The 14,728-nt window shown below is 40.2% G+C and overlaps 1 protein-coding gene across 27 annotated transcripts in view; it reads left to right on the top strand.

Annotated features, from left to right (window-relative positions):
• EPB41L3 (erythrocyte membrane protein band 4.1 like 3) overlaps positions 1–14,217 on the top strand; it is a 146,018-nt gene extending 131,801 nt beyond the window's left edge. For 12 of the 27 annotated variants that reach the window (XM_042797912.1, XM_042797910.1, XM_042797909.1 and 9 more), the window contains 11 exons: positions 104–295; positions 3,512–3,586; positions 3,993–4,094; positions 4,840–5,559; positions 6,094–6,216; positions 6,731–7,126; positions 8,139–8,270; positions 8,714–8,812; positions 9,921–10,001; positions 10,266–10,382; positions 11,635–14,217. In XM_042797912.1, the coding sequence (XP_042653846.1) occupies positions 104–295; positions 3,512–3,586; positions 3,993–4,094; positions 4,840–5,559; positions 6,094–6,216; positions 6,731–7,126; positions 8,139–8,270; positions 8,714–8,812; positions 9,921–10,001; positions 10,266–10,376 (2,031 nt within the window). In that variant the 3' untranslated portion in view covers positions 10,377–10,382; positions 11,635–14,217. The remainder of the gene's footprint in view (positions 1–103; positions 296–3,511; positions 3,587–3,992; positions 4,095–4,839; positions 5,560–6,093; positions 6,217–6,730; positions 7,127–8,138; positions 8,271–8,713; positions 8,813–9,920; positions 10,002–10,265; positions 10,383–11,634) is intronic. The other 15 variants (XM_032987643.2, XM_032987642.2, XM_032987640.2 and 12 more) reach the window with 7 other exon arrangements.
• The last annotated feature ends 511 nt before the right edge of the window (positions 14,218–14,728 follow it).

Raw genomic sequence — 14,728 nt, 5'->3', positions numbered from 1 at the left:
GATGTTACTTCCCTCTTTACTAACCAAGTTGTGTGTTTTGGCTCTAAAATTTGGTTGGCTTAGGATGTGTTACAAACTGCTCTATTCTTTTAAAACTGTCCAGGACCTAGACAAAACCCAGGAAGATCTGATGAAACATCAGACCAATATAAGCGAGCTGAAACGCACCTTCTTGGAAACCTCCACAGAAACAGCTGTGTCAAATGAGTGGGAGAAGAGGCTTTCCACATCTCCCGTTCGGCTTGCAGCAAGGCAGGAGGAAGCTCCTATGATTGAACCACTAGTGCCTGAAGAGGTCAGCGTGAGCTGAAAGGCTTCATTATGTATTTGTCTATTCGTTTTTACCTATAATAGCTCTCAGTCTATTAGAGGCTGTACTTGGAGGACGTTCCCCACTTGCAGGTGCTTCCTTTTCTCAGGACTCAGGCTCTAGCAGCAAAGATGCGAGGAAGAGCAGATACATTTTATATATATGTATATATATACATACATATATTTAGAGTATGAAATTCACTGTAAGCCACGTGGCAGAATTGGGTCTCTCTGAGGGTGCAAAATGCAGGCTTCGTTAGAGGTTTGGTGATCTTGAGGAAGTCCAGCCATGCATGAAAGAAACCAGGAGGGTGATGGAGAGAAAATTTAGATAATGGTGACTGGTTGGGAGCAGCGGTGTAGCAGGACGGATGGGGGTACAGTACCAGACTTGTTACGAAAATACAGAGAAAAGAGAAGAACTCTCTTAGTCTTTGAAGACAGGGAAGAAATAATTATGATAATTAGAGCTGCTTTGACAGTTCCAAAAGGGAACTGATAGTTGCTGCAGTCTGCTGGATACTGTTTCACTGAAGACCCAATGCAGATTGCTAAGCGTGTTCATGTTCTTGCAGTATGCACACGTGAAAAAGCTTGCTCACTGTGCAGTCTTGAAGTATTTGCAAGAAACTTGACAATTAAAAATATGCCTCTGGTTTAGTTTGTGGGTAGGTAATGAGATTTAGAGGTAACAATGTAGCATTCCTGTTGCCATAAAATACATAGATCTTCAGAAAAAGCAGAGTCTTGGTTTAAATGCAGTGGAGGAAAAAGAAACATGCTTGTGTGGTCTGCGTGAAGATTTACGTTTTTATTCTATTGTGGATAGATACCTAGTTTCTGTCTCACAGGAATTATATTATGGTTACCACTTGTTTTTAGCATTACAGACCAGTAAGTGATCATAAAATTTGCTTCTGTCCCTCCGGCACTGATGTAACATTGTAAGGAACTCAGCAAAAATTGGCTGGGAAGTATAATTGAAAAGAGTCTTCTGCTTCAACCTTAGAGGTTGGCATTGCAGACCCAGAGCTCTCTGGGGGAGGGAATCCCTAGAGGCATGCAGATAGCACATGTCAGCTTCTCTTAGGGAAAGAGATGTTGCCAAGTAAAAGTCCCCAACTCCTCTTCTCCCACATTATACCCATCTAACCAGTGGCTGATACAGACATCAGACATGCATTAGAGTGGCCATCAAGTTGGATTAAAATACCTAAAAAGCAGACTCGGTGCCCAAAGCTTACCTTTTGGAGAGGGCGCTAAGGAGTCTTTATGTTTCTCCTACTGTCTTGTTCAGGAAATGTAATAGAATCTTTGACTGTGTTAGTTTGGTTTTAGTTGAAAATATGGGTTTTCTTTCTTAAAACTGTAAATATAATGAACAGGATGCACTTGACATATTAAAGATGTGAGGAACTGTTGAAAAGGGAGCAGCTGGATAGGTCAGCCTGAGTCAGAGGAATGCAGGTGAAGCAAACTTAAAACCCCGCCCCAGTTCATTTTATGTCTTTATTACTTTAGAAATTTAATAACAGTTTCTAATTTAAACGTACAAACAGTAGCAAAACATTACACAGTTATGTAGTCTTCACCCTGAGGAAACACATCCGAATTTAACCATTAATTTAGAAAGGGGGAGGGCAAGAGTTATCCTCATCCAGTATCTTTTCTTACTGGAAGAAAAAGACTTGCTCAAAAGCAATGTCCAGTTACTATATCTTATATGCATCTAAGTAAGCTACAGCTGTCCCACAGAAACTCATTCAAATTAAGGTGTTTCTGTGGAAAAATATGGGTGGATTTAAGCCATCAGAGCCTAACTCTGAGGCGACTTCTGGCACTAAGGGACCCCTGCTGTAGATAACATCTGACCATCCTTTTTGGTCCAGCTGAGCAGGATGGTTTCAGTTCACGTGTCCTGCTGAAAGAGCAATTTTTCAGGAAAAAAAATGAAGCCATGCATAGGTCAAAATCAGGACCTTGATGTCTATGTCTACTAAGAAATGCAGAGGCAGTCAGGATGGAGAGCATGTAGAACTGTGTTATATAGTAGCTTCTTCTATTCAAAGAAATTGCACATTTAACTTAGCATGTCCACTTCAAAAAATATATTCAGTGTTGTCACCTGGTGCTTTTTAATATAATAAAACAAGAAGAGAAGGGACAATATGCCTTTTCAAAATGTGTACTTTGAGCGTTTGGCACCTGTGTCTGTTCGGTCAGTTTGACTTTAAGCCTGTTTAGTCAGCAGTTGGTTTCTTACAATAGTAGGGGTAATACTTTGTTTTATTTTAGTTATGAAAAATATAGTTTTAAATACCTGCCATAATGGTAGGCAGATAGCTGCAGAACATGCAAGCCATCATATTAACAAACTCCTTGACAGTGTTTAGTCTGACCTGGATTGCATTAAACCAGCACTTTAGAAATAAAGAAGTTATGCATCTCATTGCAGTCAGGGGGATGAGCTGTTTCTCCCTTTCTCACTCTAGTTTCTACTTTTGCATCTTTATTTAAATGTCTACCTTTCTTCTTGAGTACATGGAGTATACATATTTAAAACAGTACCCTTTTATTATGCCAGGAACATAGTACTTCCATTGGCATGTCTAATGAGTACACTAGCCATTGAAGTGGGTAGAAAGGATTTGGCAAGAAGCCTGCTTTGCTCTGCGGGGGCTTGCTTGCTCTGGCCAGATGAGAAAGGTGGACAGAAGCTGGGCTCAAAAGGTCTAGGAAATTGAGTCTTACCAACATGTATAACTTTCCCAGGTGGTCAAGTTGCAGAGATACTCTTACTATTCTCACAGGCTTGGGAAGGCACTGGAAGTCCAGGGTGAATGTGGAGGAGCCCGTTCTAGGCTGTTGATGGAAGCCATGTAGGTTGGCACCAGACACAGTTAAATGAATAATATGAGATGAAATAAACACAGTGCATCCACACCCAGGTGTTACACAATTTAGTGTTTTTCATGCTACACAAATGATATGCTCGTGTCTGCTTTGCATTCATCACAGAGAGACACTGATTTCACTTCTTATTGGAAACCTTTGCTGTAAAATTATTCTGTTTAATTCTGTTTCATAATTTGCCATGCACTTAATAATTTGTAGAGTAGAGAAATATGATGAGCTATTGTAAAGTGTAGCAGACTTTATACACTCCATTTACTAAAACCATTTATTCCCCTGACATTAGACCAAAGAAGAAAGAGAAAAATCAGAAAAACTCATATTTTTGCAGAAGGGAGGTACTGCATTCCTTGAATCGCAGGTAAAAACAAATAATACTTTTTTGAAAAGCAGTCAGACAGGCTGGCAATGATTTATTATTTTATTATCTTTTTTCCTTTCCAAGCCTCCCCCCCTTTTTTTTTTATTATTTCATTAATTCCAGAGAGATGTAATCTGGGGGCCAAATTCTGAGGAATGAGTCCTCTCCAGAGTTTATGGCTTCCTAATAGAGGGTGATTTCTCTGCAAGTTAGAAATCTACTTACACGGTGCTGTTTGTGGATGTTGTTTGCAGTTGTGCATGCATTTCTAGCGTAAACCTCACTGAGAACGTTATGGTGAATGGGGCACTTCTGTCATTAGAATGAATTTCCTTTATATTGTCAAGTGAATTCAGATTATGCTGAGTGATGGTGAACTTTGTGTTCTTATTGGTTTTTCTATTAGCCAAGTGTGATAGAGAAGAAGCTACAGGAAGGAGAATCTGCTGGCACTTTGGTTACTTCTCATCAAATCATTATCCAGAAAAGTATCCCATCATCCCTAGAGGTTATTTTTAATTCATTCAATTCTAAACTACCACATTGGCTTAGTTGAATACAGAAGTTACAGTCTTAAGGTCAAATAACTGGAAGCTGATTGCATAGTCAAAGCAAATCATACAGTGTATTTACATAAGGAGGCAAAAAAATGCTGCATTAAGTTGCATTCAGAATCTTTAGTAGTATGGTGTTTACTGTGTTGTACTGCTCAATTTAAACAGTCCTGAAGGCGGGGGGAGGGGGTGTTATTCTAATGAAAACAAGGAAATTCATTGCAGACTACAGCTACATACAAATGCATACTATTCTAAAACCTCCCCAAGACTGTGTATGTGACAACTGGGAGACAGTCAAATGGGCTTATTTGCCCTATTTTTATAATTTTTGTTTGTACTGTAGCGTTATGAACCATTGCTATGTATGATTTCTAACCTCAGGATGATTCCAATCATCATTTTAAATAATGCACTAAAATGCTATTCTGCTTCAAATTATTACAGACATAGTGTGACAAAAGTAATTTTTTCTGTCCACATTATATGGGCCTCTAAGGGGAGGGAATATGCAAAGAAATCATACTTTGCCTAAGGTGATTCTGTTTGTTTGATAACTGGTCTAAGAGGTACAATGGTAAAAATTATTATATCCTTTCAGAAGAGGCAGCATTGTTTTCTTAAAAGTCTTCATTAGTGCTCCTGAAGTACAGATAAGCCTTCAGGTATTCTAATTTAGCTTTTATATCTCAAATATAGGGCACTGAGGATTGGGTTATTATAGACAAAATACCCTCTGAGCTAGTTGATGGTGAATCGAAAAAAAAGCTGGCATACAAAATAGTGACTGTGAGCAGTAAAACTGCCTTTCCACCTGAGATATTAAAATCCGGTACCGTTCTAACACAGAGCTTTGAGGACTTGGAAAGTGAAATACAATCCAAAGAGGAGAATAAGCAGAAAATGTTCACCCTAGGAAAGTCCTATGATACCGTATCTGGGAAAATTGTAACCATGACAAGTAAAGCTAAAGAGGGCGAGAAAGCAGTACAGCCTTCAGTAGAAGCTTTGCAAAAAATGGAAAGGGAAGTGCAAGAATCTGTGAAAATCATTCCAGTAGTGGCTGAGTATGAAATCCTCGAGCCTGTCACTGATGAGAAAGCCAGGCGGGGATCCGGTGTGCAGAGCACGAAAAGAAAGCTGTCCGACTCTCTGACACCCATAAAGGAAGCAGAATCTCAGATGCGAAGTCCGGAAGAGGAGAGTTTGAAAAAAACACTAAGGATGGACCAGGATTTGCAGTTACTGGGAAGCTTGCAGCTTGGCAAAGCAGAAAAACACCTTGGCAGTGAAGCTGTCAAAGCAGGGGCATTTGCCCGGAGAGATAAGAGCCTGTCTGAGTGGAGATATTCCAGAGAACAACCATTTACCATTGCTACTGCTCACTATGTTACTGAGTCGTCTGCGTCAAAAGTAGTGGTAACAAGTGGCTTTGACTTTGTGCCACAGTTTAAAGATTAAAGCATGACTTCTTTTAGGCAATCCCTTCACACCACCCTACCTTTCGGTTCTCTTGCTGCCTGGCTTTATGTTGACAGCAGCCAACCCAGCTTATTTTTTTTCCCTCATACTTTGTATCTGTCCCACGGTCTGAAGCAGACATTATATAAGGCTTTCAACCTTTCTGGTTTATTTAAAGATCCATGTTACTGAAATGTAGTATTGCTGCTGTGGCTTGTTAATAAAAGGAAAAAAAAAAAAAAAAAAAAGGTTTGCTTGAACCAGCAAAATGCCAACGCTAACAACTATGCTTTGTAACTATTGCTTACTACAGCCATTATGAATTTGCTCTGATTTATTTTCCCATTCTTTTCCTGTTTCCAACCTCTCTGTGCCCCCGCAACCTTCTCTCCCTTTCCTCTATCTCTGCCTCCAGTTTCGGCAATTGATATATCTGTGCACGTGGGTCTGCCTTTCTTCTGTATATGACTCTACATTTCTTTGTCTATTTAGACTAAACAGTCCACCAGTGAAAAAACGTTGGATGGTTCAGATATCTTCAGTTTAATAGAGTCTGCCAGAAAACCAACTGAGTTCATAGGAGGGGTTACTTCTACTTCACATAGCTGGGCTCAGGTGGCCATTCGATTCCCTCCATCAACATTATAACCGCACAACAATTACTTTTGCTTTTCTTTTGCTTCCTGTCTTTGTGCATAACTTGGAACCAATATAATTAATGCATGTATCTGTGTGCCTTTTCCTTTGTTACAATAGACCACAATAGAAACTTCACCAAAAAGAAAAGAAAACCAAAAAAATCCCAGGTTTTCTCTCATTTCACTTTATTTTGGTCATTTTGCAAGGTGCTGTATTTTGCCTTTTTAAAACTCACACAGAAATACCAATGAGAAAAACACTGTGACATTTCTCTTCATTTTTAAAAATTGTGAATCTTGCTTTGTTTTTCATTTCTACTATTTTGATAATGTCATGAGAATGAAAATCCATGCAATGTGAGAGAAATAAATTGGCAAAATGTAATACCTGTTTTTTTTATTTATGTTCACAGCACGTTAAGCTGAGGAGCTGTTGCAAGTAGTGTTGTCTGCTTCTGATGCTGAGGGGTTTTTTTCCTCCTTCCTTGCAGAGAATAGACACGACAACTTCTCTGGATATAACTCCCAGTGAAATGAAGCAAGCAGTTCAGCCACATCAGGATACAGTGAAGAAGGTTGTACAGGAGACTGTAGTTATCAAGGAGAGACATGGGATGGATGTGCCTGCAAGCGGGGATCCTGCTAAAGTGGCCGGACTTGCGCTGGATGCCCAGGCTGAGGCAGCATCTGTGGCGGCGGCTGCTGGTGTGAAAGGGAAGGAGGGTTCTGCTGGGACTGAGGGAGCGAAGGAGGAAAAAAGGGAGGAGGCTGGGAGAGCCCTGACCAAACAGGAAGGAGTCGCTGCTGCAGCTTCGTGTGAGCAAGCAGAGGAGCACAGTACAACAGTCCACCTGTCAGAGTCTTTGGAAAGAAAACCCCATTTTGAGGTAACTCATTCAACCAGTCGTGTCTGTGCTGAATTGTGAATGTAGGCAATAGTGAACTAAGGTAATTCCTCTCATGGAAAGTAACGTGTACCAAGCCTGTATGATTGCATCTTTGCAGCAGGCAGTTTGTTTGTCCTCTTATTTCCTCCTTGCGTGGCACCTGCAAGGTTTGTTGCTGGTTTCCATCACTGGCAAACTGCCATGCATGTTTTACCTAACAGCGCTTTTCATGCTACAGAAAAATATCTGATTTGGTGGCATTTTGTGCAATGGATAACAAGAATTCAGCTGTCATTCATGTGTTCTCAAAGACAGAAAACATATTGTTTTTTCCATGCTTGGTACAATTGTAAATAAGTTTACTGTGTCTTAAACAGCTCAGGTACCTTATCTTAGCCCCATTAGCAGAATGTCAGTAACTGTTTTGGGTTAATAAAATACTCGTTCTTTCTCTTTTTCCTGAGAGCTGAATGGAAGGCTAACCCTGAACAGGATTCATTCACTTGTTGTTTTAAGAAAATGTGGAATCACAGAATCCCAGAATAGTTGAGGTTAGAAGAGACCTCTGGAGGTCATCTGCTCCAACTCTCCCTGCTCAAGCAGGGTCACCCAGAGCCGGTTGCCCAGGACCATGTCCAGACAGCATTTCAGTATCTCCAAGGAGGGAGACTCAGCAGCCTTCTGGGCAACCTGTGCCAGCACTGGGTCACCCTCACAGTGAAAAGGTGTTTCCTGATGTTCAGAGGGAACCTCCTGTGTCCCAGGTTCTGCCCACTGCCTCTTATAATTTAGATCCTTTCTGAAGTTTGTTTTCATGAAATCCAGGGTAGTGCTAAATGTTGCCAGCATTATATGTGTATGTACCTCTGTAATGAAGAGAATTTTATTGTTTCTTAAATGCAGAGCATTTTTGAGTTGTTACCTCTCCCTTTCTCAAGCAAAACAAAACAAAAGTTCTGAGAAATCCATAAGCTTTGCTAAATATTCCAATTCCTTTTTTTTGTTCACGCAGTCACCAGTTGTGAAGACTGAGACTATCAGTTTCAGTAGTGTTTCTGCTGGTGGGGAAAACCTTGAAATTTCAACAAAGGAAGTGCCAGTAGTCCATACAGAAACAAAAACCATTACGTATGAATCTTCTCAGGTAAGAAATTCTGCAAAACCCAGGGTCTAATTTAACATGCCGATAAGGAACCCATGTTTCTTCACCCATCTTTAAGAGTATGCCTTAGTGTAAACTGTTCTAACGTGTTCAAGTATTCAATATTAGCATGAGGAGGATGTACGTAAGAATAACTTACCCGAGGGTGACTCTTATGTCCTGATGTAGGGCCTTTCAAGAACACTGATGCAGCTACAGATTTCAGAACCCCGGCTTCTCATCTGTCCTTCCAGAAGGAAAGGGAAGTCTCCCAGTGCAGAAAGAAATACTGACACATGAACTCCCCAATAGCAGTTATTTCCCTACCATTAGATACTCGCTTTATGAAGAATTGTAGAAATAGGGGAGTGCAGCCAGTCCAGTTCTTGCCTCCCTCTGCTCAGGAGCATGTTTCTGATGACTGGTTTTCTCTTTTGCTTCCCTAGATGGATTGCAGTGCTGACTCAGAACCGGGTGTATTGATGAGTGCACAAACTATCACGTCTGAAACCACCAGCACTACAACCACTACACATATCACCAAAGTGAGTCCTCAGAAAACAGGGATCTTTTATTTTCCCAAGGGTGTATGTTTTCTTAAGTTCAATTCCATTATTTATTTTAAAACATGGACACGTGCTTATGCTCTCTGGACAAAATCCTGACTGTTTCGGGTAGCTGGCTTTATTCACTTGTCTTTGTCTATACTGGATTCAGTAATGCATCATCCAAGGACTTGACAAGAGTCCTGAGAGCCATAAACCCTTAGGGTATGTCTATCCAAGCACAAAACGTGCTCTGCTGTGCAGAGACACGTGTGCTAGCTGCAAATACTGTCTGGAACTGGAAGCAGTGTAGCTACATTGACATCATATGATAACCAGGAAGGAATAGCTTGCCTGAGTGTGAGGCTTTATTGACATGCCTTTGAGTCCTGAGCTATTAGCCCTGCACAGTGTTGAAAACATGTAGTAAATCTGTATCATGTAGTCATAACAGGACATCCAGTCAGCTTGGACACCACAGTCGTGTTGCTGGGTGGTACCCTGAGGAACTTGCCCACAGCCAGACCAGAAACTTATGGCTGCACAGACAAATGAAGTTGGGTCTTCCAAATTCCGTGACGGCATCTAAGCAATAGTTCCTCCCTAAGCAGAAACCCTCTTAGTGCCATGACACACCTCTCCTATCAATATTCACTGAGGGCAAGATTTTAGCTTCTGCAGTGAAATTCACCATTCAGTAGATGAGCTATACAAAGACCCTACTATCCTATATGTCCTTCTGACACATGTGGTTGGCCTTAACTAGGTCTTAATATGAGCTGTTTGTATGTCCATTCTTTTCTTTATGGGATGAATTTACCATAAATACCTGTCAGTTTTGACTTACAAACATCTCCCCTAACACATGTGCAGACTGACTGGAATCATAAAATTATCTGTGTTGGAAGGACCTCTGGAGGTCATCTGGTCCATTTAGAGCAGGCCAGCTTCCGAGCTGCTCTGGTTGCAGTTCAGGGTTGTCCCCTCTGTGCATGCTGTTTGAGATAGTTCAGTCCAGTCACGTCTGTGTTCTGCACTGATCATTCTCTGCATGAGTAGCAGCACTCTTTTGGTAGATTACTGACCTGCATTTGTCCCTCCCATCTAGACTGTGAAAGGAGGCATCTCAGAGACAAGAATTGAAAAACGAATAGTCATCACAGGAGATGCAGATATTGATCATGATCAGGTAAAATCTATAAACTGCTAAAGGCTACCCTGAAGACTGCCAAAGAGAACATTTCTAAACGTTGCTTTAAAAGATACTAGACATACTGACATGTCTTAAATTAAACTGGATTAGTAGTTAAATTAGTGATGGTATATTTCATATTTTAATCATTTTCCTCATTTGTAAATTGTGTAATATCTCATGAATCTCTCCACCTTGCTACTGATCATGCATGTTCCACCTCCTTTTTGTTTTTGCCCTTCTGTGGTTTCCTTGGGATAGGCGCTGGCTCAGGCAATTAAAGAAGCCAAAGAGCAGCACCCTGACATGTCAGTGACCAAAGTAGTGGTACATAAAGAGACAGAAATCACACCAGAAGATGGGGAGGATTGACCACAGGTAAGAGGACTAGATGATTTTCCTAGGCATTTACTGGGCTGGCATGTTGCAAATGTTGTTTTCCTACCATAATTCACCTCTAACTCTTTGCTTTCTCTCACTGGCATTTGCAAGTTGAGCTTGTGCTGGTTATCAGTTCTGGTATTTGAATGTAAACTCCATTCAGCTCTAAATGTCTTCATTTAATGGTGCCAGCTGGAGAAAGAGAAACTACTCATTTGCTTTTGTTGGCTCTCTGGAAAGTCCTCGTTGTCCATGCTTTGATATAGTCTAGTTTTCTAATACTGAAGTAAAAAAAAAAAAATCTGTTGTCTGCTTTTATGTCATTTAAGAACAAAAATAATTTGTTCTTAAAGGGATGCATTTTGTTTACAAATGCCAGAGGAAAAACCTACAGCTGCTTTTTAAATCTCCTGTGCAGATATGTTACAAATTAAGATTTGATTCCTAACTTGCAAAGAGATGGTCCGAGAGATTGGTTTTGATTTTTCTTTTAAACCCAGTGAATTAGTGTGTTGGTATTTGAATGTCTTGGCTTGTACTTGAAAGAACATTTTATGTTTTAAAGCAGCATTGTTTATCAGGATCAGATGATAATGCAGCTTTTATTGTGTCAAGCTTTTTTCAGTAAAGGCATGCTCTCCAACTGTGGCTGGATAAACAGACGTCTTAATATTACTATATTTATTTTGTGTGCAAAAACATGTCATGCATACTAACCTGCTATGCAAAAGCTGTTAATGCCAGTACCACTGCACAAATTGCTTTGAATGCTGTATGAAGAAAGGGGAAAAAAAGCTGCTTGTCTGGTTTGTTTAAATCAATAGCAGCATTTTATTCTTAAACCGATATATATTCCCTAGCACTTGGTGTAAGTAACAGAGTATAATACACAGCACCTTTTGAAGCTGTTTTGCTCTCCTGCCTTTGGATATACAGACCCTAAAGAAAACTGAATTTCAGTATCTCTTATTTATTTGGAAGACGGAACCAGTCACTGAGGAGTAAGTAGCTGTGATTCTTGTGGAATTCTGCTAATTGTTTCAGAGGCAACGCAACATGGACTGCTTAAAAGTCTATTGATGTCACTAATTCTTTCCATTGGCATCAGTGGACTTTGGATTTGGGCCAAGTTGCTTATACCGGGATGATGCCATTTTCAAATAGCTTTTGTTACATGTACAAAGTGACAAAATCTCTTTTGCAAGAGAGCGGTTTCTTCAAATAATTAACTCGGTTCTTTTTCCTGCAGGAATAACCTAGATTGCATATGAATCCAGACATGCACACCAGTAGGAATGCGAGAGCCTATACGGAGTCTCAGTTCCAACCTGACTGACTTGTATCTGTCTATGGAAAATTTCAGTACAGAAGAATTGATCTTGACCGTTAATAAAGAAACTGGCAGAGATACCTTCCCATAGAAAAGCAATCTGAATCAGCAGCAGTTAAACAATATTGCATGAAGCAACGATAAAATTACAGAAAAGCAGCATTTTTAATTTTCTTAAAATGTCTAAGTTTTCAGCTATACCTGCACGTTCATAAACAATATAAACAGTGATCTCATGTAACACATAAACAGTTCATGCCTTTCACAGTTTATGAAAGTCTAAACAAATTAAAATTTGTTAGGTGGCAAGCCTTTTGTTTACGGATATTGTAAATGAAGATTACCCCCAAAATGCTAGAAGCTGTATAGGTACTGTGTATAATGTTTTACCACACATTAGATGTGCCAATAACACAGTTTATTCAGTAAACAACTTGAATCTTATATTTGTTTCATCTGGTTTTATTACTGCCCGATAAACAGTGACGAATCTTTACTCTTCTCAAAATATTTAAATGCTTACAAAGTGTGCTTTGTATACCTGACTGAATACCTTATGAGGTAGTAATGATTTTAGTATATTAACTTTAACGATTTTTGTCAGCATTGTTCAGTCAGCTTCCAGTCACCCTTCACAGATCCTAACCTTGTAAATTATAAGTAGTTATTTTGGAGAAAAAAAATCTGTATTTTACTTAGTTTGCAGCATTAGAAAATTATTAACCTGAAATAACCGTGATGGTTTTCTATTGATTTCCCTTTTGTTCTCAGAGGAAAAAAAAAGAAAAAAAAAATCTGTTTGAGAATCTGGTCAGCATTTACTATCTAGTTCAGAGTCAAGCCTTAACCTGTACAGAACATCCACTGAAAACTCGTTAGTGTCCAGCTATAGTACTCACTGAAGGGATAGCGTCCATTACACTGTCAGCTGCATCACAACACATGGTGAATGTATGTTTCTGCATAGTGAAATAAAAGTGGTAAATGCATCCAAAATTGTATTGTTCTGTGTCTAAAAGCACCTAGTGTTCTTTAATATTCAAAACGTTAAGTTACGTTTGTAAGACACCACAGGGTTTACTCATCTGCACAGTAGACACATTTTGTCTTCAGTGGCTGACACTGCACTGTGCAGACAGTTGGAGTTAGCGGAGCATCCAGAGGGATGACAGTGTTCACCTTCGGGCACGTGATGTTTGCAAAGGAAAAGGAGTATTTGGTTCCTACTGTTTTCTCTGGTTGTGTACCATTTCACCAAAGCTAAATGAAGGATTTTGTGGTTACTCAGCAAGTAAAGGCCAGTAGCGCTTGATCCAGATCTGCTCACTTTTTGTACTTTTTCTCTGAAACATGGATAAAATTCTCTTTAAAATAGTGCTTACTTACCTGTTCCTTTTTCTTGATCCTTTGCCACATCCTGTTGATGCTTCCCTGGTAGTTCAAGAGAAATTTGTAAAAATTAACTCACCCTTCAATCTCTATTTCCTTGCCGGATTGAAAGAAATGGGTACAAGCAGACTTTTCAGGACATAAAGGGCCAAATTTGCCCTTCGTTGTTTACACAGGGCTCCCTCACATTGAAGTCAATGGATTTGGCTTCAGTGGAGAGTAGGATTTGACCCAGTGACTTGTTAATAAATGTTTATTTTCTTAATTTAGAAAGAAAAATAGTATATATAGAGAGAATAACCTGTAGATAATAATTAAAAGTAATATCCCAAGGCTTTTCAAGCTTTGCCCTTAGTCTCTAGAACATCCTCCTTCCACCAGCCATTCTTCATGCCTTTAATCCAGAGTGCTAACTATGTAACTCCCCCTCCCATCCCACTGTCATTGCTTACCTCTCGCCTAGCGACCGACACAAAGATTACGGTCTGTTGTGATCCTTGATTGATCTCTCCTCCTTGTCCAAGAGCACCCATGGTGTCACCCCTTGGGTGACAGTAGGCTCAGCTCTGCTGCTGCCAGTGCTTGGCGGCTGCCAGGGGTGGAGGAGGTGCTCGCCCTGTGTCTCTGCAGACGGCATGGCAGGTTCTCGCTACTGCATCAGGAGTTTAAAAATAGACCCTGAAGCCATATTGATTTTCCCTCAGGTGCCCCTCATGTTGTCAGCTAAGAAACAGCATTGTATTACCTCAGAGAGATGCGAGGCGATTGCACAGCCTTCTCTCCAGAGTTAGTGTTATATTTCAGCATGGCTTGAGGAGATTGTACTTTGGTAATACTGCACAGTATGTACGCTGTCTGAAGATACTGTATCGTAAAAAATTAGTCTCCTTGGAAAGGATGTTCACAGCTGAGGTACAGCCTAAGCGTATGCAAAGTCTGAGGAGATGAGAGTGGACAGGCATGGACATCTCAGTGCCACTGTTGGCAGTAGACCCTTGTTGGGGGATGGTTTGGGGGATAGCTTTGGTTGTTGTTAGAAACTGTTTCTTGGGTTGTCTGCCTAATGCTGTGCCACGTTAAATAAAGAACACCTGCCTGTTTCTACCAACCATATTCCGTCTCTGTCTCTTCTCATTTATTATTGGTTTTGTCTGGCTTTTTGACATAAAACAGCTTAGAAAACAAGCCATCAAATATTGTGTTACTTGAAAGCACCATTACCAACACAGACACCGGTACAGGAGACAGCCTCACAGGTTACAACTGGAGTCAAAGCTTCAGCCCCATGAGAACTGGCTCCTCTGCACCATTGAGGTAAGGGACCAGGATGGCCAGGCAGAGCTTTGCACACCAGTCAAAAATGGGCATGGCAAGCAATCACAGCAATTGTGACCATTACAAATACAGAAAGAATGAATACATTGTCTTGGCATTTTTAAGGCTGTTTGGAAACACTCAACATTTATCCCTCTGAAGATTTTTAAGGTTGTCTCATCACAAATGGCAAGTAATGGTGTTTTGTGCTGAAGCATATGAAAAGAAATGGGCCTCTAAAGCTAGATATTAGATCAAAGCAAGGGTTTAACAGCTCAGTCTTATTTTTTCCAAGAGCAGATTTAGACAG

The sequence above is a fragment of the Tyto alba genome, unplaced genomic scaffold (genome assembly GCF_018691265.1).
Source record: "Tyto alba isolate M040663 unplaced genomic scaffold, T.alba_DEE_v4.0 Super-Scaffold_27, whole genome shotgun sequence".
Classification (NCBI taxonomy): domain Eukaryota; kingdom Metazoa; phylum Chordata; class Aves; order Strigiformes; family Tytonidae; genus Tyto; species Tyto alba.
This window is presented reverse-complemented; position numbering and strand designations above follow the sequence as displayed.